At 40.3% G+C, this 27,513-nt stretch overlaps 3 protein-coding genes across 6 annotated transcripts; all 3 read right to left on the bottom strand.

Annotated features, from left to right (window-relative positions):
- Positions 1 to 2,003: 2,003 nt before the first annotated feature.
- On the bottom strand, positions 2,004 to 9,610 carry klhl40b (kelch-like family member 40b). The gene is made up of 6 exons (XM_015015134.1): positions 6,383 to 9,610; positions 5,501 to 5,661; positions 5,310 to 5,417; positions 5,038 to 5,223; positions 4,053 to 4,202; positions 2,004 to 3,874 (listed from the first exon to the last, which is right to left on the bottom strand). The coding sequence occupies exons 1-6, from the start codon at positions 7,502 to 7,504 to the stop codon at positions 3,763 to 3,765; spliced, it is 1,839 nt and encodes a 612-aa protein (XP_014870620.1). The 5' UTR covers positions 7,505 to 9,610; the 3' UTR covers positions 2,004 to 3,762.
- Positions 9,611 to 9,700: 90 nt separating this feature from the next.
- On the bottom strand, positions 9,701 to 18,257 carry hhatlb (hedgehog acyltransferase like, b). Of its 4 annotated transcripts, none has more exons than XM_015015163.1 (13): positions 18,075 to 18,257; positions 16,826 to 17,044; positions 15,542 to 15,668; positions 14,377 to 14,438; positions 14,198 to 14,311; positions 13,759 to 13,953; positions 13,475 to 13,684; positions 12,244 to 12,415; positions 11,982 to 12,126; positions 11,870 to 11,905; positions 11,595 to 11,796; positions 11,360 to 11,501; positions 9,701 to 10,268 (listed from the first exon to the last, which is right to left on the bottom strand). In XM_015015163.1, exons 3-13 carry the CDS (start codon positions 15,645 to 15,647, stop codon positions 10,066 to 10,068), a joined length of 1,587 nt encoding a protein of 528 aa, XP_014870649.1. In that variant the 5' UTR covers positions 15,648 to 15,668; positions 16,826 to 17,044; positions 18,075 to 18,257; the 3' UTR covers positions 9,701 to 10,065. The 4 variants fall into 4 exon arrangements, with proteins under 4 accessions (XP_014870649.1, XP_014870659.1, XP_014870642.1 ...); XM_015015173.1 differs by having other exon boundaries at positions 16,826 to 16,906; XM_015015156.1 differs by lacking the exon at positions 18,075 to 18,257 and adding an exon at positions 17,163 to 17,333.
- An 888-nt stretch (positions 18,258 to 19,145) lies between these two features.
- Positions 19,146 to 25,228, bottom strand: gars1 (glycyl-tRNA synthetase 1). Its single transcript, XM_015015124.1, has 17 exons — positions 24,921 to 25,228; positions 24,465 to 24,566; positions 23,941 to 24,043; positions 23,390 to 23,531; positions 22,847 to 22,935; positions 22,575 to 22,651; positions 22,343 to 22,488; positions 22,105 to 22,254; positions 21,639 to 21,801; positions 21,378 to 21,542; positions 21,185 to 21,292; positions 20,948 to 21,093; positions 20,790 to 20,875; positions 20,599 to 20,708; positions 20,147 to 20,240; positions 19,863 to 20,053; positions 19,146 to 19,605 (listed from the first exon to the last, which is right to left on the bottom strand). The coding sequence occupies exons 1-17, from the start codon at positions 25,176 to 25,178 to the stop codon at positions 19,480 to 19,482; spliced, it is 2,256 nt and encodes a 751-aa protein (XP_014870610.1). The 5' UTR covers positions 25,179 to 25,228; the 3' UTR covers positions 19,146 to 19,479.
- Positions 25,229 to 27,513: the final 2,285 nt, after the last annotated feature.

The raw sequence follows: 27,513 nt of genomic DNA, 5'->3' as shown, positions 1-27,513 counted from the left end.
GTATTGTCCATTGTTACTTGAAGACGTCAACATCAGAAAATCCGAAAAATGTCGAGTATCGTTGCAAAGGCCATCAAACGCTGATGAAACTTGTTCTCAAAAGGAATCCCTGTGAGGAATGGAAGACCAATAGGTTGCCTTTATCCAAGGGTTGACTTCTATATGCATGGTTCACACTGTAAACCAGTTTTTCCTTCATAATTTGGATATTTTCTGTATTAATCCACAATGTAAAAAAAAAAAAAAAAAGTGAGGAAGAACTCTGAAATTTGAAGATTTTGCTGGCTCATATATTACCCTAGAGATCTACTGTTCTGCTCGTTTTAGATTCAACCTTTGTCCAACACACTTGAATCAAATTAATGGCTCATTACCAGGTCATTGCCAAACGTGATGGCATGCTTAAGAGGTAATTTAAGAATTTGATGCAGGTGCTTGAGCAGGGTTGCATCTAAAAAATACAGGATGGTCGATCTCAAGTACTAGAGTTGGAGACCCGTTCCCCAGAGCCATCAAATATGGAAAAGAAATCAAAGAAATACTTCTGGCTCTTTTGCTGTTTGTTCTCTTTAGTGGTTCATCATTAGCTCAACACAACCTGTGACATAAATGCATCATCGAACTTGGTGCTGTTGCAGTTTACTTTTGACATTTCTCTCACAAGAGCATTGAAAGTAAACACAAATGCCAAAAATGTTTAGGGAATTATGCAACTGTTGCATCCTTGTTCAGAATTGAGGGCTTTTGCTTCCATTTATTTTGGGGTGAATGCTGGGATGAAGAGGAAAGGAGGCACATTATAAATGTGTTTTTGGAGGGAGTGTGTCTTGTTTTGTGTTAAAGCTACCCATGAAATGGGATTTTTTTTATTTTTGTGTGTTTTGGATTTTGCAGCTGTGGGTCATTTCCCCCTTCCACTGATTTATTCCTCCATTTTGTATGATTTCCTGTTTTCTGCCTGTAAACATTACCTTGACCAACCCACAGTTGGTCAATGTAATGCCAATAAAATATGGAAAATAAAGACCAAAAATAATTGTAATTGACCTATTAATTATGGATATTTTTCCTAGTAAAGTCATAAAATGGCTTCTTCTTACATAAGACCGGAGGAAGAATGATAGGTACTTTTCCTCGAACCTATATAAAAAGACCACAGACAACGTATATGAATTTCATAGACAAAGCTTTTGCAAAAGAACTCTCCATCAACAACCTCATCAGCCGTTCACAGAGAATTCTGATCTCCTTCCACGCGAGCCCCTGTTTTATTGTCAAGCAGAACAGCCAGAAAAAAACAACAGAGGTCGTAAAACATTTAACCTAAACAAACCAGCAACTCAGTTCCAGGTGTGATATCTGATCTACGATCTGAGCCCAGTTCAGCTCTAGGTCAAACTGTCAACAAAGAGGGAGGATAAACAAGAGACAAAATACGACTGCTCACAGGCAGTTAGGAGGTATTCTGGTTGATAAGAATTAAGGTCTGGGAAACACAGAGTTACCTGTCTCCCACGAAGATGAAACAGTCAGTCGTAACCTCCAGGTCAGTTTATACACACATAAGGAAGAAACACTTTCACAATAACATTAGACTGAAAGTAATAACAAAATGATAATACCAAAAATCTCTATCAAAGAATTTAGAAAATGTTACCAAATTTAATACAGGAACAAAATATCACCCCATATGACATAAATGCACATGGTTGGTATGAAACATCTCATGGCAGGGATAACATGTTACCCAGAAAAATGTGAATGAACGATCAAAACTACTAAACCGAGAAAGGGGAAAATGACCAGTGCCTGGGTCAGCTGCTAAAAAAATGTGTCCAAAAACTATTTGATTTTGTGGCCTTGCTTAGAAAAGGGCCGCGTCTAAAGTCATTACGAAAACTCTTGTTGGATGTTGAAGAAAAAGTATTGTACGAAAGAATCTAGTGGTTTATTGTGGTCTGTTTGCTCATCTTTTTTCTGTGTTTATGCACATTTTTTGTTAGTTTTTTAAATGACTATTTTCTCTATATTTGTTCAAATATCTGGAGCCTCAAAACTGATTAAACTGAGTTGGCTATTGAATTAAGAAAGAGATTACACAAACGTAATAATTTCTACGTTTGCTGTTGGTATTTGTCTTTCAGCCTTTTTGTCTGCCTTAACCTATCATATTTACAGTTCTTATATACTATGTATAATATAGAAATTAGTCTTGTATTATAATTAAAATTATACTATTCAATTATAGTAGAAGAATGACTTCTATTATAATAAAATATATTTAGAATTAAATCAGTGAAGAGGCAAAATTATACATATTAAAATGACTTTAATACTACATGATATGTAGATTAAAAGGGAAAAAAATATGCTAATAAATTCGATTTGACATCATTTAGAATCACAATCAAAATTTGCTAATAATAATACATGTAATTTCTGTTGTAATTTCCCAATGATTGGTAGAAAAAAAAGCTAAAATTAGGTAAAAAGCGATATAACAAAAACAAAGCCTTAGTTTTAATGTGATTGTGCACTTAAATCTAGCTAAACACTCCTGAATGTCAGCAGTGGTAAATGCTAATTTTGTTCATTGGCTTCTTAGCTGAAATGTTGCCAGCAGTGCTAATGTTAGCGCTGCAGCAGTTCAGAAGGATACAGCTGGACAGTACTTGTAATATTTTAATAGCTTTTTATACTTTCATGTTTTGTCATTAATCAGTGAGGACAAGATGAGACACTTTCATACTTTCTAACAGGCCTGATCAAAATCAAAATGCATATGCATGATTTTTTTTTGGATCATGTTCAAAAAGAGAGAAGAGATTTAGTTTTGTCAGCTTTGGAGCTCCTTTGGCAACTACAATTTTTTAGTTTTTCTTTTTTTTTTTTTACATGAAAACCTTTGATTAGCTGCTTTAAGATTGTATATCTCATCCAAACCCTTCATTGCCCCTCAGCCAATACCACCATATTTAAATCTATATATACCTTCAAGTGTATTTCCACTACTTATTGCTACCACAGCATTGAGAAATCATGAAATGTATTATTAATTGGTGATTCTCTGCTCTATAATGTTAACAGTACAATATGCATTGGTTGATTCTGGTACTCACAACCCATGTGTAGACAGTAGTTGTCCCATTCAGCTATAATAACACAAAAACAGTACAAGGACATTAGAGTCTAGAGGTGCTAAAGACAGTAGGCTGTATTTTTTTGTTGTTGTTCCTTTATTGTAATATTGACAAGTGTTAACTGTCTGTAACACAGTAGAGCATTATGAAATCATTTCAATATTAAACAATATAGATATTATTGAATATCTGCATGTCTTGTGTTTGTTCTTATGCATACTCGACTGTGCATTGTGTTTTATTGCTTGTTGAAAGAAGCAGGGATTTTGACTTTGCTGCCCTCTGTTGGGCAGTAAACATATGTGTCAAGGAAGGCTTTAGCTTGGTTGTATCATTTTTATTCAGTTCAGTGAAACAATATAGATTCTGCTGATATAAATGTTCAAATCACTGCCCATTACTTGCAAAAATGCATACAAAAATTTCATTGCAGGAAAAAAAATCATTATTATACCACAGTGCTGGTTAGAAACTCTGTGTGGAAAAATCAAGTGAACATGTTACTACTAATCTTTCATTAAATCCTAATGTCTTTGAAAATGAGTGTGCCCCGGAAAAGTGTAAAAACGGTGCAATTATTTCCAAGTCAATTTCCATTGCAATTCAGGAACTGTGGAGAGCTTCACATCTTGGTGAGACGCAGGGTGTTCAAGCGGACCCCCAGTACTGTGGCCCCAGAGGCATACTGAATTTCTCTGAGAATCCCGTTCCACTTCCCCTCCGTCTCATTATACCTGCGAAGGTTTAATAGAAGAGTCAAGTTGGCTTGAGTGACATCCTTAATTGCTAAACAGAGAACCATACTTCTGGTACTGAGCTCGTCTCAGTTTCCAGATTTCATTTAAGGGCAATTCTCAATTATTTTTGCAGGACAGAAGAATTTAAAGAATTATATATTGAGAGAAGCTGCACCTCCAAATGTCATTCGTCTCTTTGGGAAGGATTTCATCACTGTCTTCTAAAGGCATCATGGCAAAACCTCCCACGGCGTAGAGCGAACCAGCCAAAGATACAAGACTTGGAGAGCTTCGCTCCTGAGGAAATGGCTCGAAATCTGACCACCTGCAATATGAAAATAGCAGACATACATAAATAAACTCACAGTTAAAATGGCTGTTTAAGAAAAAAAAAAAACAGCTGGGATTAAGTTGTTTTAGATGAAACTGACTTAGAAGCTTTATAAAAAACAAAAGTCCCCTTTGTTTTTGGTGAAAATAGTCAGTTCAAATCGAATCACACCTGCTGCATTTCATACAGAAATATGTACTTAAGGTGGTCCCCATTAAAACTGCTAAAAGTTTTTATACAAAATATTTTACAACTAATTTCAAGCCAATGATAAAAATGTTTTTTTTTGTCTATATATAAATGATTGAGTGAATGTGTGAATGGATAAATGACTGCGTTTAGAGTCCTCAGACTTGATAAGGCGCGAGCTGTACAAGTGTAGGCCATTTACCAATAAGGACCCCTGCTAAACCAACATGCATATATAAATATTAGTCATTTTGTCTTATCTTTAAGCAATATTTAATTCAACATATTTTATAAACAGATATTTTATATGTTTTAAAGAGAAATAGGGCTTTATTAGTCTGCTGAAAATGAACCAGTGAACCAGATAACAAGGCCTATTTTAAGCATCTGAATTGCAACCTGAAGAAATAAACAATAATAAAAAAAAAAAAACAGGTTTTAAATAATGACTGGAGGAAGGAGGAAGGAGTTCTCCAAACCAATCTGGCCATGATGTAGTTGTTCCCTAAAGCTAATAATTGGTTCTGCCACCCGTGGCGGCAGCAGCTGTCAACAATGTTTTATATTTTAATCATAAATTGTCTGTTTAAGGTTCTCCAGCAGTTTCTTAGTTGGCTTTTGGACTCGGTGCAGAACTCACGTGTTGGTAGCGATGTCGTACACCTCCACTGTGTCGGTCAGGCCGACGTCGGTCACTCCTCCCGCTACATATATTTTGTCTTGATGAAGAGTGGCTCCGAATAAGGAGCGTGCCGTCTTCATTGGGGCGAGCTCTTTCCATTCGAACCTCTTGACATCGTATGAACACATCCTCTTCAGACAGTTCCTTTTTTAACATATGACAGCACCGTAAGGTTTCCTGTGTTACTTTGATGTGGTGATTGTAACATGCCGACTGGAGCGTATACTCACTTGTTGTCTCCCTTCCCTCCTATCACATACACGACATCTTGGTGTGATACGGTTGAATGTCCATAAACCGGGTAAGGAATTGACTCGGACTCACCCCATTTGAACGATCTGTGAATAGTCAATCACAGAAGCAAGTGAAAACAGGTTGTTTTGAAAGATCAGAGCAAGAAATTCTTTTAATTGCAACTTACTGCCTGTCATAGACCAAAACTGTATCCAGTGTGCCCTCCTTGTCTTTCAGTTCCTTCCCTCCCAGAACGAAGATGGAGTTCTCACCTTCGGCCATCCCAAACAAGAACCTCGGAGTCGGGAGGGGAGGCATCCCGAGCCAGTCGGTACTAACGGGATCATACTGTGGTCACAGAAATATTTACAAATTAGCTCTGCAGTTAAAAGTAGAGGCTGGTGGTTTTGCTTCTTGGCCACCTTGTACATTTCCTTTCCTTTTGATCATTTTGTAATCAACTTTCTCTAATCTTATGCTACTCTAGTAAATAACATCCACTCTCTGGACCTTCATATTTCATGAATCATATTCCCCAAACACACATCAGAAATAAAATAAAAATTGGATTTAATACAACATTCTTAGAAAATAAAAAAGTTAAATTATACATGGGATTTGGGGATTTTTATAGCTATTTCTTTTTCCATAACTCATGAAAATACTTAGCTGCAAAGAATAGTGAACTAATGGTTTAAATGGATAGGCGTGAAAGAATTTGTTTACTGGTACAAAATAGAAATAGATAATTGGTAGATAAAAAGGAATGATTTGGCCAGGAGCTGCTAAAGGTGTGAACTGTAAACAAGCTTGAAGAAAGTAATAAAGCTCTGATTGTTTTCCTAAAGAATAGAAATAACTTTAGTAATCCTAACTAATCTCAGACTGTCTTTTTATATTGTGTATGTTAATATCTGGTCTCAACTTTATGGTGAACCTTCATAATTTTATGATGACATCATTTAACGGTAAGATTCAAAATGTTTTTTTGTAATAGTTTTTTTTCCCCCTCAAATTAATCAGATTCCAGATGTAACTTTATAATGTCTTTTTAGAACAGCATTCATACCTGCAGGAAGTAGGAGCACAGAGGGTCCTCCTTGTTCTCTTCATCAACAAATAATCCTCCAATCACAAAGATCTGGTTCTCCTTGGTGACCAGGCTGACGTGGTTCTTGGGAACCTGGGTGGAAACCGACGCCATGAAGCAGTCGTTGCCTGACGGGTCGTACCCCACGGCGCCGGTGTCGTTCACCATCAGTATTAGGTCCTTGACAAACATCCCAAATCGCAGGTTATCATTTAGAATAGCCGGTAGAAGATTTTCTTCGTCCTCTTTGTCTTCAGTTTCTCCATCTTTCGCTGCCCCTCCGTCTTCCGTTTTGGTCTTTTTAATCTCTGGCATTTTCCCCCCTCGAGCATCCTTGACCAGCTTCAGCTTCTGCTGAAGCTCTGGATTAGCAGAGATGAGTTGGTGTTTCTCCACCTTTTCTGTCAGGTAATCATCCGTGACGAGACGCAGACGAACACAGTCCAGCAAATCGGGGAGTTCCTTCTCTCTGCTCTCGGTGTCCCGGCACACCCATCGCATCAGAGCCTCGAAAACAACCTCCTCCGTCTCCACGTTCAAATTGTCATTCGCCAAAATGGCTGCCACCTCGGTCGCGTTAAGCTGGAGGAAGTCTTCGTCTTTGGAGATGAGCTGGAAACGCTCACAGGCATAGTTCCGGGCGGAGACGGCCAGCCTGGGACAGTCCAGCATCAAACCGAGCCTGAAGATGGCCAGGCAATTGCTGAGGCTGAGGCGCTTTTGCAAGAAAGACACGCAAACAGTGAAAATGGAAGGAATCTGGTACATGTTGGCAACGGCAAAGATGTCTTGGACGTTCTGCTCTGTGATGTTGATCTTCGAGGTGTACAGGTACTTGAGGATCAGACCGATGACACCGGGCTCGACGTCCTCCAGCACAATTTCTCTCTTTTTGCTTTCATCCAGGTCAGACAAAAAGATGGACCGGAAGTATGAGCTGCAGGCACACAGCACCAGCCGGTGACAAGGGAACTCCTTGTCTTTGATCTTCAGGACGCAGTCCACCAGCTTGTCGTTCTCCAGCAAATCATACAGGCCATCCTGGAGGAGAGTCTGCTGGTACAACCTGGGCTCATCCATGGGATTTATAGGCACAGCCATCTGAGAAGTCTTTAAGATGATACGGATAAAGTAGAATCGGATCCTCTTTATTGCAGAGAATTTGGCTTTCTAGTCTGGAGTGGCTTTACATGAACGGCGACCCTGCTCACCGGCTGAATCCTGGGACGGCCCGCTTTCTCAGCTGTCATGACCCTTCAACTGAGCTCCAACTGGAGGGTTATTTTTAGAGTGCTTGCTTGCTTTAGAGCTATGGGGGCTTTATTCTGGAACATTGCTGGAAATGCTATAACCCTGCCTCTGTCCGGCTTTCTTGCCTCCCACTCACCCACTCCCCTGGATAATCCGCCCACTCTCAAACAGCTGAGGCATATCTCACTGGAAGAATTTCCAATATAGCAAACTGTGATACTTTGCGAGGCCTCTGTGACCAATTCAACCTAGCTATGTTGTCATTGAGGTTGAATGTTATCCCAACTATCTCAACTGTGGTTGAAATTCAAGGCTGGGTTTAATTTGCCAAGAACAATTTAAGGGGAGGAAAGGTACCTTCTAAAGCGGCGTCCAAATTCAGAACTCTTGACGTCTTCGGTCCAAAGCTGATCTCTTGACAAATTAAATGTTGTATAACGAGTCCTGCAAACGAAATGTTCTGTATGTTCATCTTTAATGATGCTGAAACCGGAACCCGAACAAGTGAAACGACCCATACACCAACCATTAAGATAGTCCCTGTTGCTCAAGATGGTTCTTGATCTCGAGTGAGAGTGCACTACCTATGAGGTACCCAAATGGGGCTGGAACCAATCGTGGTGGGCCCGCGGCCTCAAAGAGTGAAATCGCTCAAAACCCAGATTTTACACAGTCCCAACAGATTTGCACAAGAGGTACCAGTCATTCTGGGTGCTCCAATTCATCTCAATGCTATCTTCCCTAAAATCCTGGAGAGACTTGTGATTTTTGTTGGTTTTAGTTATCCGGAAAGTCACAGGAAGAGTATACATCGTTTTAAGGAGCCGCTCATGGCATCTGTTATCACCTCAAAAAATAATTCACTGTGAGAATCCACTTAAGTGTTTATGGTAGAACCTTTTTAAAATCAAATGTTACTTTTTTTATACTGCTAGCCCATTTTTGGTTTATGTTCTAGAACCCCTGTCCCAGTCTCAATCTTTACCTATGTGTGTGTTTCATTTAGCCATTTCTATTGGCGTTGGTGGCGATGGCAGTGTAGGAGTTCGTCACATAATCACTCGGTGTTGCTGGTTTGAGGCCCCGCTTTGTCCGTCTTTGTGTCCAAGACACTTCACTCACTTTGCCTGCTGGTGGTGGTCACAGAACGCTTTACTTCTGCCAGACTTCTACAGGGCAGCTGTGGCTGTAATGCAGTAGCTTTCACTATGCTGGGTGCTTTGGGGTCCTCTAGACTTTAGAAAGCACTTTGCAAGTACATGCTACTTACCATTTAATTTATATGAAACGTATTATTCTGCTGGACGATGAACCTTTGCCCCAGTCTCAACTCTTTTAAAGCTTCCAGCAAGTTTGTGTTTTGCATAGGTCAAAACATTTGATTTTGCCCTCATCTCACCCGAGCACCTTCCTACACATTTTTGCTGGATCCTCTACACATCTTCTGGCTAAATGGTGACAACAGAAGGTTTTTTGTAGTCCCTCTGGTCCTTGGCGTCAACCGTCCTGCATGTATTTGATGTTTCTGCACTCCAGCATAGCTGATTCAATCTGATTGTATTCTCTTCTCCAATTGTTACAGAAGCGTGTTAACCAACCATTCAAATTAAGCCAGGTGTGCAGCAGCAGGGTCCTCTGCTTTTAATGTCAAGGTCCTTTTTGCTGCTTTACCTTATAACTCAGTTTCATGAGGTGCACAAATACATGTTGAAAATATTCTTCATGATCTGTAGATATCTGTTGCTCCCCCAGAAGCTCTCAGCCGTTTCTCTGATTATTGCTCTGGCTAGTTTCTTTACCGACAAGGTATTTCAAAGTCAATGTGATTTCCTGAGTAAAAGTGAGGGTCGTTTGTGCAAAAATCAGCTCAGGCTATAGTGTATTCTAGTAAAAGATGGTGGGAATGTCAGCAGCATATGTTGAAAAACACAACCTCTTTCAAAGAAATCCTTTTTTGTTATTAAAGAAACAACTTTTTAAAGGCCAGTAAAAGCATCGGATGTTTGTTGAAGTGTTTCCATCAAGGGTTTAAGTATAACACTCATGTGGGATTAAAAAGATTTTTATTAACTAGTACTCATTACAAGAAAAATCTTTTCATGTAGACATATAGTCACATACCACGTTTTTCCATAAAGTAAAGTAGTAATTATGAGTGTCAGGGAAGTCGGTGCTTTCTCAGTCAGTAAATGTTTATAACTCCAGGACTGTACAATAAATATGACTTAATGTTTTCCACTAACTATTAATAACCCCTTCCATATAAATACTCAATCTTATTTACAGCCTGTGACTTCCTAGTATCATTAAAAATTCATTTTACAAAAGCTAATTAGGACATAATGAAGCTTTCAATATTCTCGACTAGATGGTCTGTTAGTCTCCGAACCTTTTAGCTGAATGCCAAATTTCTACTCTGCTTTTTCTTTGCTGGAATCAGCCGCTGCCTGTGGAGCAGCAGTGGGTGGACAGGTGGCAGCGGCAGCATTAAGAGGGGCCGCAGGAGGAAGTGGATCAGGGTCGTCGATGAGGGCCTGTCTCCTCTCTCGCTCCTTGATCACTTGAATTAGACAGTAGGTCACAAACATGACAATGATGGTAGTTATAGGGAAACCTGGAGAAAGGAGAAGTTATAAATTCAAAACCGTATAAAAATCACAAAAATCTTTATGCTGCTAAAATAAGAGCTGCACCAAGAAATGAGCTGGTTACTGAATTTGGCCTGAATGTCCTTAAACCACCGCTGATCAAGTAGTGGCTCTCAGAAAGTCCATCAGGGAACACATAGCTAAGAAATGCCAGATTGCACTGATGATGGATGTTGTTACTGTTGAACTCAAAGTTTTGGAATCAGGTGTTTTTGAAAGTAAAGTCGGACGGAAACACAGATTTAGGAAGTTTTTTTTAAAAGGAACATTTTCATTCTTTGGAGGCTTATTAGCCGTTTATTCAGACTGCTACCAAAGAGCAAGATGTCAGAAAGTGCCGGTCAATTTGATCCTTTGCCATTTTGTGGTTTTAGGTCTTCTTACCCATCTGTAAACAAGCACTGACAAATCAGCCTTTGACAAGAATGTCTGACTCAAAAATCAAACATTTTATCAAATTTGTGAATGTACCATACCAGGTACACAAGTATCGCTCTTCTGTGTTGAAGTTATAATTGCTGGAAGAAGACTCATAGAACGACATCTTTTAGGGTTAGTGGGATATTCAGAAATTAAGACAGAGGAAACAGCTCATCTTTTACCGAATGAATGCTGGAAATGGACGACTATGACTCTTGATGGACACATATTTATGCTAGCAGAAGAGAGCAAGACTTTAGAAAGTGTTGGTTGTTTTGCTCCTTTGATGCTTAATACTTTTGTTGTAATTTTGAAAATACACATTTCTGCTGTTATTAACAAAAGCCATATGCCTTAGGAAGTATTTTTACTCAGCTTGCAGATGCGCCATCAAAATTGCAAACCGACCTGGAGTTAACTTCCACAGGTAACAGGAAGGACCACAACACAATTACAGGCTCTGGTTGTCATGGATCGTCCCAGATTTGTAAAATGGGTAGCCATATTTTGTAGGAAAAAATATTTTTAGAATGCTGTCAATTATAGCTTTTATAGAGAAATTGGTATAAGCTAAAATCCCTATTGACAGTTTGAAATCAGGCCTGATCAGTGCATCTCCAAGTAAAACTGAAATCACCTTTCAGAAGCAGTCGCTTGGTGACCAACTTGACAAAATCCAAACTGTTCAGAGCCATAAGGTTGAACAGCACGATGCACCAAAAGTTGAACGTGTTGAAGATTGCTCTTATGCGGCGGGACATTGCTTCTGACATAGCAGCCTGTCAAAAAAAAAAAAAAAAAAAAAGACAGGAACCCCTTCAGATCTGAGAACAAACAAACAAAAGCAGAAGAATAAAACTGCAATAACAAACCTCAAAGGATGCAAATGGCTCAATGGAGAAGGCCTTAGCGGTCCACAGCTCCAAGTTGAGACCAAAACAGTTGAAGAAAGCCCAGACCAGGACGACCTCGCAGGGGCCCAACCAGAGGATGGTGACGCCATAGGTGCAAAGCGTAGCCACCAGCTCCTCCACCACATTCTCATGCTTTCCACCAAGGTAATTATAAATATACCTGAGGACACAAAAACCATCAGCACCTCCTGCATCCAGCTGGACTAATATAATGAATATTCAATAAATCTTACTTGCACAACCAGTCATTAATTCCTCTGTCAAAATGCCTACAAAAAAAAAAAAAAATGTCATCCGGTTTTCAATTTTAACCAAAAGAAGGCGAGCTTTGTATGCAGAGCTTACGTTTCAGAGAACACATAGAGCATAGTGATGCACTTTGGTGGTTTCGGTGGGTCCAGGTGATCCAGTCTGGACACTGTGTTGATGACTCCGAACATGACGGCTGCTTTTATCCAATCGTAGACGAGGTTGACGTAAGCCAGACCCACTGGAGACGTGCAGGTATGTTAGTTTTGTTGCATTTTTGGGCGTGCGGAAAAAAATGTCTTCGCCTCCATGATGGTAGATAAAACTTTAACAATCGCACAAATACTGTGGCACATACCCAAAGCCCAGTCAGAGAGGTGTTTCAGGAGCTTTATGTCAGTGGGGATGGTGAGGATGTACATGAAGTGGAACAGGACATCCACTACGATGACGACTCCCAAATGGATCAAACCCTGCAGGCTGATGTTCCACATTTCCCTTTCTTTTCGGGTCAGGTCAGACTTATTGGCCTGCAGAGGACAGCAAAGACATGACACAACTGGTCTTGTACAATACTGTAGATCAGAGGTCCAACTGTCCTGCATGTTTTAAGCGTTTTCCAGCTGCTGCACACCCAGCTTAAATGAATAGGTGATTTCTGCAGCAGTTGTAGGCATGCAAAGGAGGTAATGCAATCTTTTAAGTCAGCTTTGCTGGAGCAGGGAAACATCGAAAACATGTAGGACAGTGGGCTCTGAGGACCAGGGTGTGGGACCACTGATGTTAGAGATTTTTTTTGGTATTATCATTTTGTCATTACTTTAGTTCATATTCAGTCTAATGTTAATCAACATTCAGTCTAGAGATCATTGTGATTTTCAATTTTAAGTGTTCTCTTCCTTCTGTGTGTATAAACTGACCTGGAGGCCACATCTGCCTGTTCGTCTTCATGTGAAACAGTTAACTGTGTGTTTCCCAGACCTTAAATTATGTTTCTACAGGTGCCTTCTTATCAACCGGAATACTCCCTACCTTAGAAACTGCCTGTGTGCAGTAATATTTTGTCTCTGCTGTCTTCCTTACCTATCCTCCCTCTTTTTGCTTGATAATAAAAGACAAGCTGTAACCAAAGGTCTTTAGGACGCTCAGTGAATGGGTTGGAGGAGCAGTTTGCCGAGTCATCTCCTTTTGCAAAAGCTTGGTCAGAAAACTCATATACGTTGTCTGTGGTTCTTTTATGTAGGTTCAAGAAAAATACCCATTAACTGAACTAGATTCTGACTCCTGAAGGTAGTTGGATACAGTTGACATTAGTTGTGCAAGTGAAAAATGTCAAGCTTTCTGATTTTTATTTTTTTTTAAAAAACATAAGAAAGTCATGAGGCCATTTTTTACGCTTTGCAATTCTCTTTGCAGGGCACTGTAAAAGTCTGAAAATATAATAGATAATATTCACCATGAACAAAATTTTTCTTATATGCAACATGGACACAAACAATAAAAGAAACCAGTGCCACCTAGTGCATGAAATAGGAAATCCTAAAACCTTTAAACAGTTGAATGACTGTGGTCAATTAAAAGAAACTCACTTGCACATAAAATTTGTCAAAGGTCATGATGGGTCCAAAGTAGAAGAAAGGGAGGTAAAAGTTGTACTTGAGCAGCTCCAGGACGCTGTAGTGCCCATCTTTCCGTTCACAGTTTTCCAAAGCAAAACTCACGCAGCGCATGATCGTGAACCCGCAGCCTCCGTAGAAGAGGACATGCCGCAGCTCAAAGTCTCCCTCCACAAAACCTGCCTGCGCGGAAAACGTACAGTGATTCTGCACACCGATAATCAAACGAGGGACTCAGAGTTTGCCAGCTGCTTCACCTGCCAGGACACGAAAGGTTCGCACTTGAACGTGGCGAGGGTGCAGAGACCAGCGACGAAGCAGAGCCAGCGTATTTTCACCAAGGAGATGCTGTAGAGCAGGATGCAGTGGGACAGCATGAGGGAGACGTAGGTCCAACCCATGCTGGTCCATACCGCCAGCAGACCATACACCATGTAAACCAAGGACCTGAACTGTAAGAGACATATTACACAGAAAGGCTAATTTGCATTAGCAGAAAAGGAGTAAATTTTATGTCTACTTTTTTCTTATTTAAAACTCAACAAATGTAGGATAAAATTAACTAATTAAAATCACGTCAATACATCAGTTTTCTTATCCTCTTAGTGATCATGCAGTTGTGATCTGCAGATGCTAACGGATTAAGAATGATAAAAAAAAAAAAAAAAAAAAAGATTTATGGTAAAGTTTAGCAACCTGAGGAGCCAGCATGGAGCAGATCTTGGCAAAGAGCACATGACCAGAAAGGGCGAACAGGATGTGCTCTCTGAAGGTGGAAAACCACATCATCCACTCAAAATCTGCAGTGTCCTGTGGATAGCAACGCAAATAATTAATAATATTCCAATGGCGTTAAATATCACGTCAACACTTACCATTTTTCTCCCAAAGTATCCTGGTTTCACACTGGCCTTAAATGTCTTTCTGTTTACATTGGCTGAAAAACATGACAGCAGGATGGGAGTGAGAGTAAAATATGTTAGTGGCCAAAATAATGAATAATTGCAAATTTATAATTTAATGTCACGGAACTTGGTTTATCATGAGAAAAATATGTTTTGGTTGTTTTGAAATTATACGTGTTCTTATTAGACTTAAACAAAGGGTTCAACACAGAACAGTTTTCTTTTTGTCCTCTGTGATATTAATAGTGACACCCGATCTACTGAGCATGCTCAGCATAGCTCTGACGTTTTAGCCTCACACTGAAAAACTAACATCGTGTATACTGCAGATTCTGTTTTGTTTATATGTAAAGTTACTCTCACCATATTTAAAATTGACTTATTTTTGCATTGTTTTTGGGAAAAAAAATTGTTTATATAATATGTTTAAAACTACTCAATTTCTTAAGTTCTTTATTATAGATTTCCTGCCATATTACCTTTAGTACGTTTTAAACAGTATTGGGCTTTTTGCCTAATTTTTCCCCCTTTTCTTTTAAAGGGAAAACAAAAACAAAGATGAAAAAAAAAGTAAAGAGTCCAGCTAGTTTATATTGCATGCGTTTAAACTAAGCATAGCAGTAAGTCGTGCAAAAATACATCAGCAGCAGCAGTAGTTTATGTCATTTAAGCAAATATAAAGATTTGATTTCATAATATGTGAGAATTAAATACTAAAATAATGTGAAATTAGCACTGATTGGTGTATCTATGTGCCTCCAGTTATACAAGAGCAAGAATGGCAAATTGCATTCTGCTGTGTGGAAAATAATACCGATTGTTACCCCTCAGCACATTTTCAAAAAGCTACAAGTGTCACTTTCCATATTTTTGTAGTCTGATGTCTTTGCAAATAAAACCTAGCACCAGTTTCATTTAAAGGTTATAGTCATTAATAAGATGTGCCAATGAAATATCAAAGAAATATGTGCCAGCAAACACCAATAATATACTGGTGAGTTTTTACATTTTTGTGAAACTAAATGACCGCATGCACAATCTTGACACTTGTAACCACTGTGTGTGTCAGCGTAGGTTATCCTTCTCATTCCATCCCGTCTTCTGTTGGGTTGCAAGAGCTCATCAGTGTACTTACAGTTCGACACTTCAAAGATCCAGCTGGCTGCCCAGAACATGGCCAGACACAGCACGGTGTTGTAGAAGTAGATCTCATACTTAGGAAGTGCAGCTTTGATCCCCATGATGACAATGAGTTTTGGAGGCTAATGAGAACAAATCACAATCAATGCAGCGTGTTACATATTTAGCTTAAACATGACCTCGTTTAATGATATACATAGAACCACAGGGTTTCCCCTCCGTTGCCAAAACTGAAAATCAAAAGGACCTGACAAGTCACTACAGGGCTTTTAACAATTTCTTCTGTTTTCAAGCTTGTACGCCTCACCTAAATGTTTCAGATCAGTCAACAAATTTCTGTAGTAGAGAAAGATTACCTGAGTAAATTTTAAAAAGCAGTTTTCAAATGCGAATTTTATGCATTAAAAGAAAAATGCTATCCAAATCGAAATGGCCCGGTGTGGATCTATAATCGCACCCCCATTTAATCATGACTTGACAGTGTTTTTTTTTTTTTTTCTCCATACCGGTTGATTACAGAAACAGAAACAAAGGAACGTATTCTTAATGTCTAGAAGACATTAAGAATACATTTTAAGGTTTGGGGACTCCTTTCGAGGAACCATTATTCATAAATAGAGAATACATGCTAACACCAAACAAAACGCAAAGGGGCCATCTCACATTTGACTTCTGGAAGTATTCTGTGGCTTTGCAAAACAAAAGCTTAACTTTATAAAAAAAGAAATATCTTACAGTCAAACATGTTAGTTTGATGGTCTGGGACTGCTTTGCCACTGCAGGACCTGACAAGCTGCCTTAATTGATGGAACCAAGAGGCTCTCTACCAGAAACTCTTCAAGGAGAACATGCAGCCTTTGGTTTGCACACATAAGCTCAACTCCACCTTGGTTATAGGGCAGCAATAGCAATACAAAGCAGTTCACTCTAAATAATTCAAATATGAAAAAAGGCAGCAAGTGGCCTTGTAAAAGTCTGCACTTAAAAACGATTGAAATGTTGGGACAGAAGTTTAGGTCCTCCAAAGTGGCCAACTTAAAACTATTTTCACACGCACATCTGTTCTTTGTCCAAAATTAAAATATGTTTGAGCTGTACAAGTGTGGCGAGTTTATAAATGAAAACCTCTTGCTTTGACAGGTCTGATGTATGAATCACATTTCGGTGCCAGAACAGTTTAAACACATCCCGGCCACCCTTCAACTCTGAATGTGTTGTTCTGCCTTCACGTTTCTCAGTAGTGGATTAAACCGGATCAAAGCCTTGCTTTCGGTTTTACCTTTAACCTGGTGCGTTCCGGTTGCCTCGGAATGTTGGAAGGCAGATCCAACACACCCGACTTCGCAGTGCTTCAAGCCGTCTATTTCACAGAAGACATTTTCGGGTAAATCAACAGGGAAACGCAGGGTGTGATAACCAGGGTTGAATTCCAGTTGCATGATTTTCAGGTTTTTCCACGCGGTGACGACCGACCAGCACGCAAGAGTGGAAGGGCTTTCTGCAGGTTCAAATGGAAAAACCGGTTTTATTCTGCTTTTAATTTACTCTGTAAGCAAAACTGTTTGTCCCGATAGGCTAATATTTGTGGCTAATGTGGGAACGAAGGTCCAACGCACCTGAATCAAATGACTGAATCACCTTCTCAATATCTCCAGAGTCCTGACGACTTTATTATTTAACTCAGGTGTTTTGAAGCAGAGCCACGTCTAAAGACGGCAGGAGACATCGAGGCCTCGGTTTGAAGATCCCAAACCAGACCCAACAATGCAGGCGAGCTGAAGGCCGAAGGCTTCTAATAAAGTAACTTGACCTTCCTGATCACCTCCAAGCTGCACTGATGCAGTAATTAATAGAAAGGAAGCTCTGACCTGGTACTGAATGCATACTCTCTAGATGTGCCTGGACACACTTTTTGTTTTTAAACAAGCACCTATACACGCTGACCTGACTCTGTATTTATTGGGTTCTCGTGATTTTAGTCTCCAGACATGTTGAGAAACCTCTTGAATTGTTTGCTGATTTTAAAGCTCATATTGTTATGTCATACGAGAAAAAAAAAAAAAAAATTGGATTTCGTTAGCTGCAAGCCAACAGCATAAATCAACGATGTAAGCTTTGTTTGTCCTTTGAAATTACTCAAATAAATTAACTGCAGGGGTTTTATTGTGTGCCATAGAGATGCAAGAAATGTATTGAGTTTTTTTTTTCTAAAAGTAGCAAGAGGATAACATGGACTGAACACAATAGGGAGAGTGTAATGTGTCAACAAAGTGCAGCTGTCTGCTATTTTTAACAGACAGTTAATTCATGCACTCCAGCACCAATATATATATGCTGGACAAAATGACTCACTGAACTCGCAACGCTTTGCATTAACCTGGACTTTCAGTTTTGATTTTCAGTGTCGCACAACGTAAATGTAAAGTTAACCCTCTCCCCAGTTCAGTCCCCACATTGTGTTGTTAGACAGCCTGCTGTTCAAATGCCACACAGTTCAGTTTGTCCTCAGCACCTGTTGTGATACTGACCTTGAACGCAGCAGTCCCAAGAGGTTTCCCCACCAAAGTTCACGTTTGGACAGATGGATGAAAATTCGAGTTAAAACGTGAAGAGAAAGAAATGTGAACGTTGTGTGGTGGTCGTCCACAGAGCGCAGGGTGGACAGTGGGTCCCTCTGACCCCCTGAGAGGGAGCTGCCGCTGGTTAAAGGTGACTTGATGTATTTATACTTTGACCATTGACAGCAGGGGCGGGACAGGACTTCTAAATCGGTGTAATAGACTATAGGCCATGTGATAATACAAGACGGTTTGTCAGCTGAGCAACAGATACTCAGCACTTCTCCATTTCTTGTATGTATACAAAATGAGAGACTTATGTAGAAGGTCATCAAAATCATCTGGAGCATAACTGAAGCAGAGCACACTGTCAAGACAGTCTATAGTTATTGCATTAAATGAAAATATATGTTTTTTTCCCCCCCTCATTTCCCTCACTGCCAAATCTGCTTTAGGAAGGTTTAATGCTGCTGCAACTTTGAGTTTCAGTCTCGATATGCATGTCTCAGATTCTGAAAGAAACTGTCAGCATGTTAACCAGCAGGCAGTGCCGACTAGTGACAGAACGTCAAAATGCAACCCAGCGGCGTTTGGGTTGCAAAAGTTTTCATTTTTTCCTCCATAAACTTTAACATATTTTATTAGGATTTTCTGTGACCGATCAGCAGGCAGACATGTACACTAAAGCATTGTGTAGATTTGTATTCGGTGTATTTTTGTTCTGTACCCTACTGACCCAGACTTGAAGACAGTTTAGGCTCAGGAGTTAAACTGAATAGAGTGTGACACCATGACTTTCCTATATTTTATTTTTAGATGCATCAGTATTTTAAAACAATCTTACCAAAGTCAAATCTTATTTCCAATGTTAAGCCTTGTAGATATCTCATATGATTACTGATTTTATAAAAGGCTCTTATTAATTTGGGACCTTCTTGGTTTCAATTCACTGTATATTTACAGTTCTATTGGGGGAACTAACATTAAAACTTATGACTCCTAACTTTTAAAAAACTTTACAGAAAACCCTTAAGCCACAGGTGTCCAGGAAGTGCTGGCTGCTTTTATTTCAACTTGTTAAATATCGATCCATTCTGGCTGAAAACTTGAACAGTGGAAGTCTTCCACTGATACCCTGATTACATTTTTCTCCCTTTTGAAAGAACAAACTGTCAAACATGGATGCAAAGTTGTTCACTGAAGACGTCCTGTGCAGGAGTTGCCTCGACTCTTAGACAAACAACATTTCAGTGATTGAAGTGGGATTGGTCCACCCGTGTGGCTCATTGCGACATAACTGCAGGATTCTTCTTGGTGGTGCGTTTGCATTGAGTCTGAAATATTTACGGAGCTGCTTGCAAAGGAAATGCGAGCTCTACTCCTCAATCGTGTCCTTTTTACTCGTCTCCTGCCCTTCAAAGATGGGATACTCGCTTTCCACTTCTGCCCAGGTCAGGGTGCCGTTGGCCAAATCGCGAACAATAACCGGCAACTTGTCAACCTGAAGAGGAATGGGGGGGGAAATGTATCAATAGATAAAGCCATGATGATTTTGTTGGATATGTATATATGACAAAGATAATTTGAGCAATTACAAAAAAGCAGTTTTCAAATGAACTAATTTAAAATGGGGGGGAACTATATAAACCCACATGACCTAACATGGTAACTAACCACCCCTAACTGCTTATCCAAATGTATTAAGAACCAATTGAAGCTGAAGTTGACAGAAAAGAAAAACGGGAACGGTTGCTGTACCTCAGCCCTGATCTGCCTCATTGAATCACGGTCCCTCAGTGTGGCCGTGTGAGGCGTCTTGTTCACCGTGTCAAAGTCAATGGTGATGCCGAATGCCACGCCGATCTCGTCTGTCCTAGCATAGCGCCTCCCAATGGATCCGGAGGAGTCATCCACCTTGTGCGACACGCCGTTTTTGGTCATGGCCTCGGCTAATGTGGGGGAACATGGGAATAGTGGGTAAATGTGCTGAAATACATCAGTTCTTTAAGGGTGAAAATGAAAAATATTAGGAAGGCACTTACATAGCTCCTTCACGAAAGGCATGAACTCTTGGTTTTGGCTCAGAGGTAAGACAGAACATTTGTACGGAGCTACAGTCGCAGGGAAGCTAAAGTACTGTAAAAAGAAACGTGATAGACACAAAGAACAGAAAAGGCTCTGGCTTTAAAAAGTACATGGCAAAATACTTTTTAAATGTAAATATAGGTTTAAAAAAATAAACACAATATTAGCCATGGAAAAATCCATGGTTGAAGAAAGTATTTAACTGCTTCGAGTCCAAAAACTCACTTAAATGCTGTTTTAGCAAACCATTCCATAAACTCCACTGCAAACCATAGTGAAATGCATGAAACAAGAATAATAAAAGCTAACCAACTAGATTGTTGCAGTAGTTTGACAGCAGTATTTAAAACTACTGCAGAAATTAAAGTGTTATACAATTCACCCAATCTGGTAACTTGACTAAACCTACCGTTCTCTGCTCATCGCCTTCTCTGATGTGGAATGTGTGTTCAAAGATGGTGTACATGATTCTACCGATGCCAAAGGAGGGCTCAATGACACTGGGAACAACTTCCTCCACTGCAGTTAAAGGGAAACGCAAGCTATAACGTTTTGATGGCGGGTAAATAATCCTGTTTATTCCTCAAAAGTCAATCTCACCATGCAAGGTCTTCTGGAATCTCTTCACTCCGACCATGTCCTTTGTGAGTGTAAAGGTCTTCCCTTCAGTCTCGATTGTGAACTCTCTGTAGAGCAGAAATAAATCATTGAAACTATGTGAAAACTATCAGTCCTGTAAACCTAAGAAATTCACTAACCCGTTATCATTCAGCAGCTGTTCCTGCTCTGCAATGAAGCATTCGTCACACACCGCCAGGTATTCCATCGCCAACTTGGCATCCTTTTTATAAGCCTTCCCAATAGCTCCTTTGTTGGGCTCAAACTGGACGACATTAACGGTTTTGTGCAGAGAGGTTAAAGGCAAATAGATCGTTGTGGCAAGGAAAAACACCAACACTTCAACAGACTTTGATGCCAAGTAGTTTAAAGGATATAGGCTCTTTCAGAGGTTTCTCGGCAACCAGAGGGACCTTTGTGGCTCTTGCATGACACTTCAGATCGTAACAAGACCGGTCAGCGCAGCCCACGATCTCAATCCAACCCTACAAAAGACCCCCCCCGGTATTTTAAGCAGCAGAACTAGAAAAAAATGCATTAGTCTGAAGTTTGCACTGTATTGGAACTTACATAGGAGGTCTTGGTTTCAGCATCCCAGCAGTCACAGGCGTAGTGAGCCATCTCGTTGTCCATGTGCTGTCGGAAACGCAGCTTATCTTTGGCAACACCGACTTTCGTAAGGTAGAGGTAGATCCTCCCAATGAAATATCCCAGGACAGAGTTATTAATCACTCCCTGAAGAAAACGATAAAAATAAATAAATCAGTTTCCCATTTTAGATTCCAAGCAATACCACGGTTCTACAACTGGGTGAGAATCACAGATATTTACTTGTTCCACAGCGTCTCCCAGCCTCATGATATGGGCTGACTGGCCACTTGTCTGGGCTTTGGATGAGTACAACATGATGTCCAGGTCTGCCACGCTGGAGAATTTAGGATGGATCTTCTCATTTGGGTCCACGAAGTGCTCGATCTCAGCCATGGTGAACTCCCTGCACAGACAGGGCGGCAGGCACAATCCAGTTTATTCTCGCCATCCAAATGCACAACCAACAGGGTTACAGGACATTTCCATGTTAAAATGTCATAGAGATCCAGACTTAGTCCTAAGATGGATAGATAAATGCAACTTTTAAATAAGAGTGCATTAAAAATTGCCTGGAAATTAAGATGTTTACTTTTGTTGTCTTCTTTCATCATTATCCAGACCTGCAAAGATGCTTAAATCCAATTCCAGACTTGATGTTTTTCCCCCCATCCTACAACCCCAAAGAGGAATTCTGAGGATTGCTCACCTAACCCGAATGAGTCCAGAGCGAGGAGAGATTTCGTTCCTGAAGGAGTTTCCGATCTGAGCAGCGGCAAAGGGAAGTTTCCCCTGGTTGAACTCTAGGAGGCGCTTGAAGTTGAGGAAGATTCCCTGAGCAGTTTCAGGCCTCAGATAGCTGGAAATGTACGTCATATTCAGAGATTTTACAAAAAAACCCAAAAAACATTACAAACTGTCCCCACAGTTTAAATGCTTTAACACACCCCGGCATATTCCCTCCTGGTCCGATGGATGTCTGAAACATCAGGTTGAAGGAGATTGGAGCGGTGAGCTCATTTCCTGTGGTGGGAGACTTGACGTTGTATTTCACAAAAAGGTCCGTCAGCTCTTGTTGGGAGTAGTTGTCCAACTAAAAATGGTTTTAAAAACATTAATGATCTGGTCAGAAATCATTTGCTCACCGAGAAAATTATATATTTTGTGGATGGAGCTGACCTGAGTGATGACACTGTCCATCTCTGCCTTTTTCTCAGCTGCACATTTCTTATCAGACATGAGCTTCTGGAGATGAGCTGCAGGTGAACAAATATAAAGCAGTCAAGTTATGATTAAAGACAACTGTTAGTGACCGGTTTAAAAAAAATATGTTAAGCGCAGTCAGTAAACCATTAAAAGAAGAATCTATTAGTTTTAATTCCTAATGACTCAAGAGCTCAGTGTTAAAAAACTCATCTTTTAACTTTATGTAGTGTTTTTTTTTTTTTTACCTTTCAGAAGGTGGTCAGCCCTGAAGCATTCGCCATTTTTGACATCTTTCACCATATAGTCTGCAAACTTTTCCACATGTCCAGATGTCCTGGAACAAAAACGCAGTAAGAATGAGCCTCACGGAGCAAATTCAAACCAAAGTCGAGTGTATCTGCAACCGGGCTATGGAGCGCTGCTGTAGCTGCAGGTTCCATGCATAAAATCGCAGAAGTTCGTATGCGCCCGTCAATAAAAACCTACAGCTCGGCACTTTGGAGCCGACTCTAGGAACCACAAGGCGCCTTCAGCAGAGGCAATGATTGGATACAAATCAATAAAATTTTTTGACTTTAGTCAAAGAAAAAAAATATATATATGTTGATGTTATCTATTTTTCAGTAGATAACATCAAGGAATACGAGACGAAATGTTCGAATTTAAGATGATACGTCTGCACTTCAATTGAGCTTAGTAAGAGACATAAATAAGACAGATGTGCAGAAGTAATGGAAAACATTTCTGTTGCATGAACAAGGCCTCCAGCGCTGCAACAGTGCACCTACTTGAGCACAGGCTCAGGAGTCAGCATGGTGCAATCGATCTCCAGGATCTGCTCCTCCTGGATGAAGTGCTGCCTCCACACCTGCAGGATGTTGTTCTTCAGGGCACAGCCAACAGGGCCAAAGTCATACAGGCCGCTCACACCTGAGGAACAACGGTTACCAATCAGAAACACACATACAACCTTTTTCTGACCAGCCATTTCACCGAATTCTTTAACATTTTCTAATTAGAAAATTTAACAGATTTCCAGACAAATTTTCCCCGCTATTTTTAGTTTCTTTACCTTCACTTAAAAATACAAACATCACTAAGAATTTCTGCAGACTAGCTTAGATTGAAAAACCAGCAAAAGCCAGACACTAACTGAAGGAGAAAAGGTATCGAAAGGAAGGACAGCATCAGTTAAAAGAAAGATCTCAAGAAAAAGAACGAAATGCATGCAAATATCATTTAAGCGTTTTCATCCCAATAAATTACAATTCTTATAATAATGATTAAAAAAAAAAATCTCACAATTGCCCACTCTACTAGTAGCTATGTAACACGTTACCTCCATAGATGGCAAAGGCCTGATCATAGAAGAACCGCCTCTTCAGGGTGTCCTCCATCTTGGTTCTGTCAACAATATCATCTTTGGGTTGCAGCGACAGCTCCTGTGAACATTACACCACCTTCTAATGTCAGAGTGTTGCACACGTACAAATGCTAGGATGCAAGCCAGGCTGCTTAACGAAACAAAATGGATCAAAACAGTTTGTATGTGAACCTAAAGTAGAATCAGTGTAAGATCAGATCAAGCAGCATGTTGCAGAAATCAGACGGTTGTTTAATAACTACTGTTTGGATCGTAGGTGTTTCTATAAGAAATGTCTCTGGAATGTCATTTGTGGTGAACTGGCGATAATTTCACATTTGAGCAAAGTGGAGATGATCATCCTGGTTTACTGAACGCACACTCAAAAGCCCAAAACTATTCATACTGTGCAACAGATTGCACGAGATTTGAAGGTGAGTCTGTGAACATGGAGTAATTCTGTTGAGTGCATAATCAGATGACGATCACAAGTGATTTACCTTGGCCTCTAAAGTCCTCTTCCTTGCTTTCAATTCTGCCACGGCTTTGGTCACATCCACATCAGGAGCTCCTTCCTGTTTCATTTTGCGCACCAGGTCCCCCTGAGGAAAAGAATCAGAGCAAACCCCTGAGACAGCTACAGACGCCACTGGGCTCCAGTTTGGGCCTGTTTTACTAAGCTAAAGGCCGATTACAGATGTGGAGTTTTGGCACCAGCAGATCAGCCTCCTTTCTGCACCCCACCCTTCAGCTGGCTACTGTCTGCAGCTGCAGAAGCGGCTCAACGTGGCAGACAACACATGATTGTCAGCTAGCAGCAGCTAGCTTCGGTAGCTGCTTATGCACTGACAGCTTGTAGCAGGCGGTATATACACAAGTGTTTTATTATTAAAACTGAACCGTATGGGGCCGTTCTGTTAACTAATAATGAATAAAAGCAAATAGATCAGCTGTACCTGTTCTTTGACTGCCTGCCTCAAAGGGGCGAGAATCTCCTCAAAGTTGCCGTCCCCCATGGTTTGTCCTTCCTTGAGCTGCAGCCAGAGGCTTCTCTGCTTCTTATTACACAGGGAGACAGACGCTGAAAACTGCCTTCTTCCGGGCGGATGGTGGAGCGACAGCCGGACGAAACGGGCCGTGAATAGCGGACGGAGGGAGGAAATCTCAGTGGTGGTCCTCAGCAGAGCTGATGCAGCGCTGCGGAGAAGAAGCATGGACCGGTGAACTGCAACCACAAGAGAATGATGAAATCTCTGGAAACAAGTAAACACCGCCTACAGCACGGGCTCGGCACTTTCGCTACAAATCACACCCAATAATAAGGAATCTATGCGCAGATTCGTTAAAAACTTCAATACTTTTTATTTTATTTCATTTATTTCTACTAAAATTACGGGGGGAAAATCAAGTAAAATTTATTCGGGGTTCAAGTCCAAAACAGGTTGAGGAGAATATATTCGTTCAAGATTGCTTAAAAGTAACATTACACAACAATATCAAAAAATATTTTGTAACAGGTGGCACCACCAGGTGTCGCACCCTCCACAGCCTGAGCTTCTATAAAAGGGAAGCTGGAAGGCCAAGTGTCAATTTCCTGTGTGTGTGACCAGGTGTGTGTTGGGCCCACGGGTTCCACTGTTTGCTGGCTGTTGTAGGTTTGGAGGAAAACTGTAATAGATCTGTTTGAATGTCCCGAGCCAGAGCCGCACAGCATTTTGGGAGATGAAGGCAGAGGAAATGCTTTAGCTGCTCAACCTCTCACAGCAAGCTAAGCAAGGTGAGCGGCATCAACTTAACTCACTCCCTCTTCAACCAACAACCTGATGAAACTTCTGCAGGTTCAGGTTTGGCTACCGTGCCTCATAACTGTTTAAAAATAAACAATGGCATGGAGTGAAAACTGGATTAAACAAGAAAGCTAATTTAATCTATTTAAAACAAAATAACTAATTGGTAAGTATCAATATTGCCAATTATCGATATTGACTGATGTCAACTGATCGATAATGCCCAGATTAAACATTCTGTCCATCTTTGGGAGACTTTAACAAAGGTCCTTCAGAAGATCTGATAAAGTATATCAGATGACTTTAAAAGGCTTCAGGGACCTGTGGCTGTTTATATGCCAAATTTTAATGATCAAGAGACAGCTGAACACTCTTCTATTGTACAATCGGTGCCAACGTACTGCCTTTTTTTATAAGATTTTTTTTGGCACTGCACTGTCACCAGACAGGAAATGGACATAGAAAGATGGGGGGGGAAGACATGCAAGCATGAATCAAACCCAGGACTACTCCCCAATTATACTTTTTATCATATGTTTGTCTTTTACTAAGCTTTATGGATAGTTTTTTTTTTCTACGAAAATTATGTTTGCGATATAGTCAGATGTTTGTTTTGATTTCCAGGTTATTTAGAAAACATGTTCTTGTGTAGAATATGCAGTATTTGCTTTCAGTCACTAGAGGGCACTGAAAACAAGCTCTGCTTAGCCTCATAGCAGTCTTTCCTTTCAGCGCTGCTGCAGACTTTTGAGGTGAAAGTTGAACTCCTACATTGTAGTTTCTGGTGAAGTTTGGAGTTAAGTGATGTAGAAATACTGAAAATAACTGGATCAAAATTACATATTTAACTGGTTTGAATCCCACACTCAAACTTGAAATGTACAATACCTTCAAAGTACTGTGTTCTCAAGCCACCTAATAAGTTGACTCCATCTGTTTGTAATTTGATCTTTTCTGATTTTTATACTTTTAAAAACCACCGTTATGTTCTGTTTGTGTCAGTCTGTCACATCAAATCACTGTAAAACACACATTTACAGCTTATTGTTGTACCAAACAACACGAAGAAAAGTTCAAAATGCATGAAATCTTATTCAAGGAGTTGTCATTTATCATTTCCAGTACAAGTAATATGACTGAAAATTATTTTTAAATGTTAACAGAACCTCTACGTTATTGTTCTTTTCTTACTACTTACAATAAAATATATGAATACCATCAGCGGTGAAACTGCGGTGCGTCATGGGTGTTTCGCTGATTATAAAATCTCAAACATTTCATTCCTTGTTTTTAATGTATCCACAACCTGCATCATGCAGTGCGGTTTTGTATGTCATCAGATTTCAATTATCTGTCCAGTCTGGGCAGACTCAGTAACCTGAGATGGACTGAACGTGATTGTGCAAAGTAGCTGTGAGAGCTGCGCCGTGGTGTCAGTTGTACACATACGCCGTTGTGGGCCACCAGGACACAGCCACTGACCCACATTGAGAGCAACATGTCGGCAATTAGATTACACACTAATTATGAGCAGCATCAGCAGATGACAGCCCGCACCTACCACTGCTTCCCTTCTGTCCGTACGCCATCATCAGACACTCATTTCCCAGGTGGGGTCCTTTGGGGCGACGTGTTCCTAGGCTCCATTAAAGGGAACAGCTGATGTGACTAGGGAAGGCCAGTGAATGCGTCACCACTGGCAGTGGACCAGAAAACCACTTTATCTCCCCTGCTGTTATTCTACAGTCCATTGAGACTGAAG

The sequence above is a fragment of the Poecilia latipinna genome, unplaced genomic scaffold (genome assembly GCF_001443285.1).
Source record: "Poecilia latipinna isolate Pla-1442-1.1 unplaced genomic scaffold, P_latipinna-1.0 Scaffold71, whole genome shotgun sequence".
NCBI classification, from domain to species: Eukaryota; Metazoa; Chordata; class Actinopteri; order Cyprinodontiformes; family Poeciliidae; genus Poecilia; species Poecilia latipinna.
This window is presented reverse-complemented; position numbering and strand designations above follow the sequence as displayed.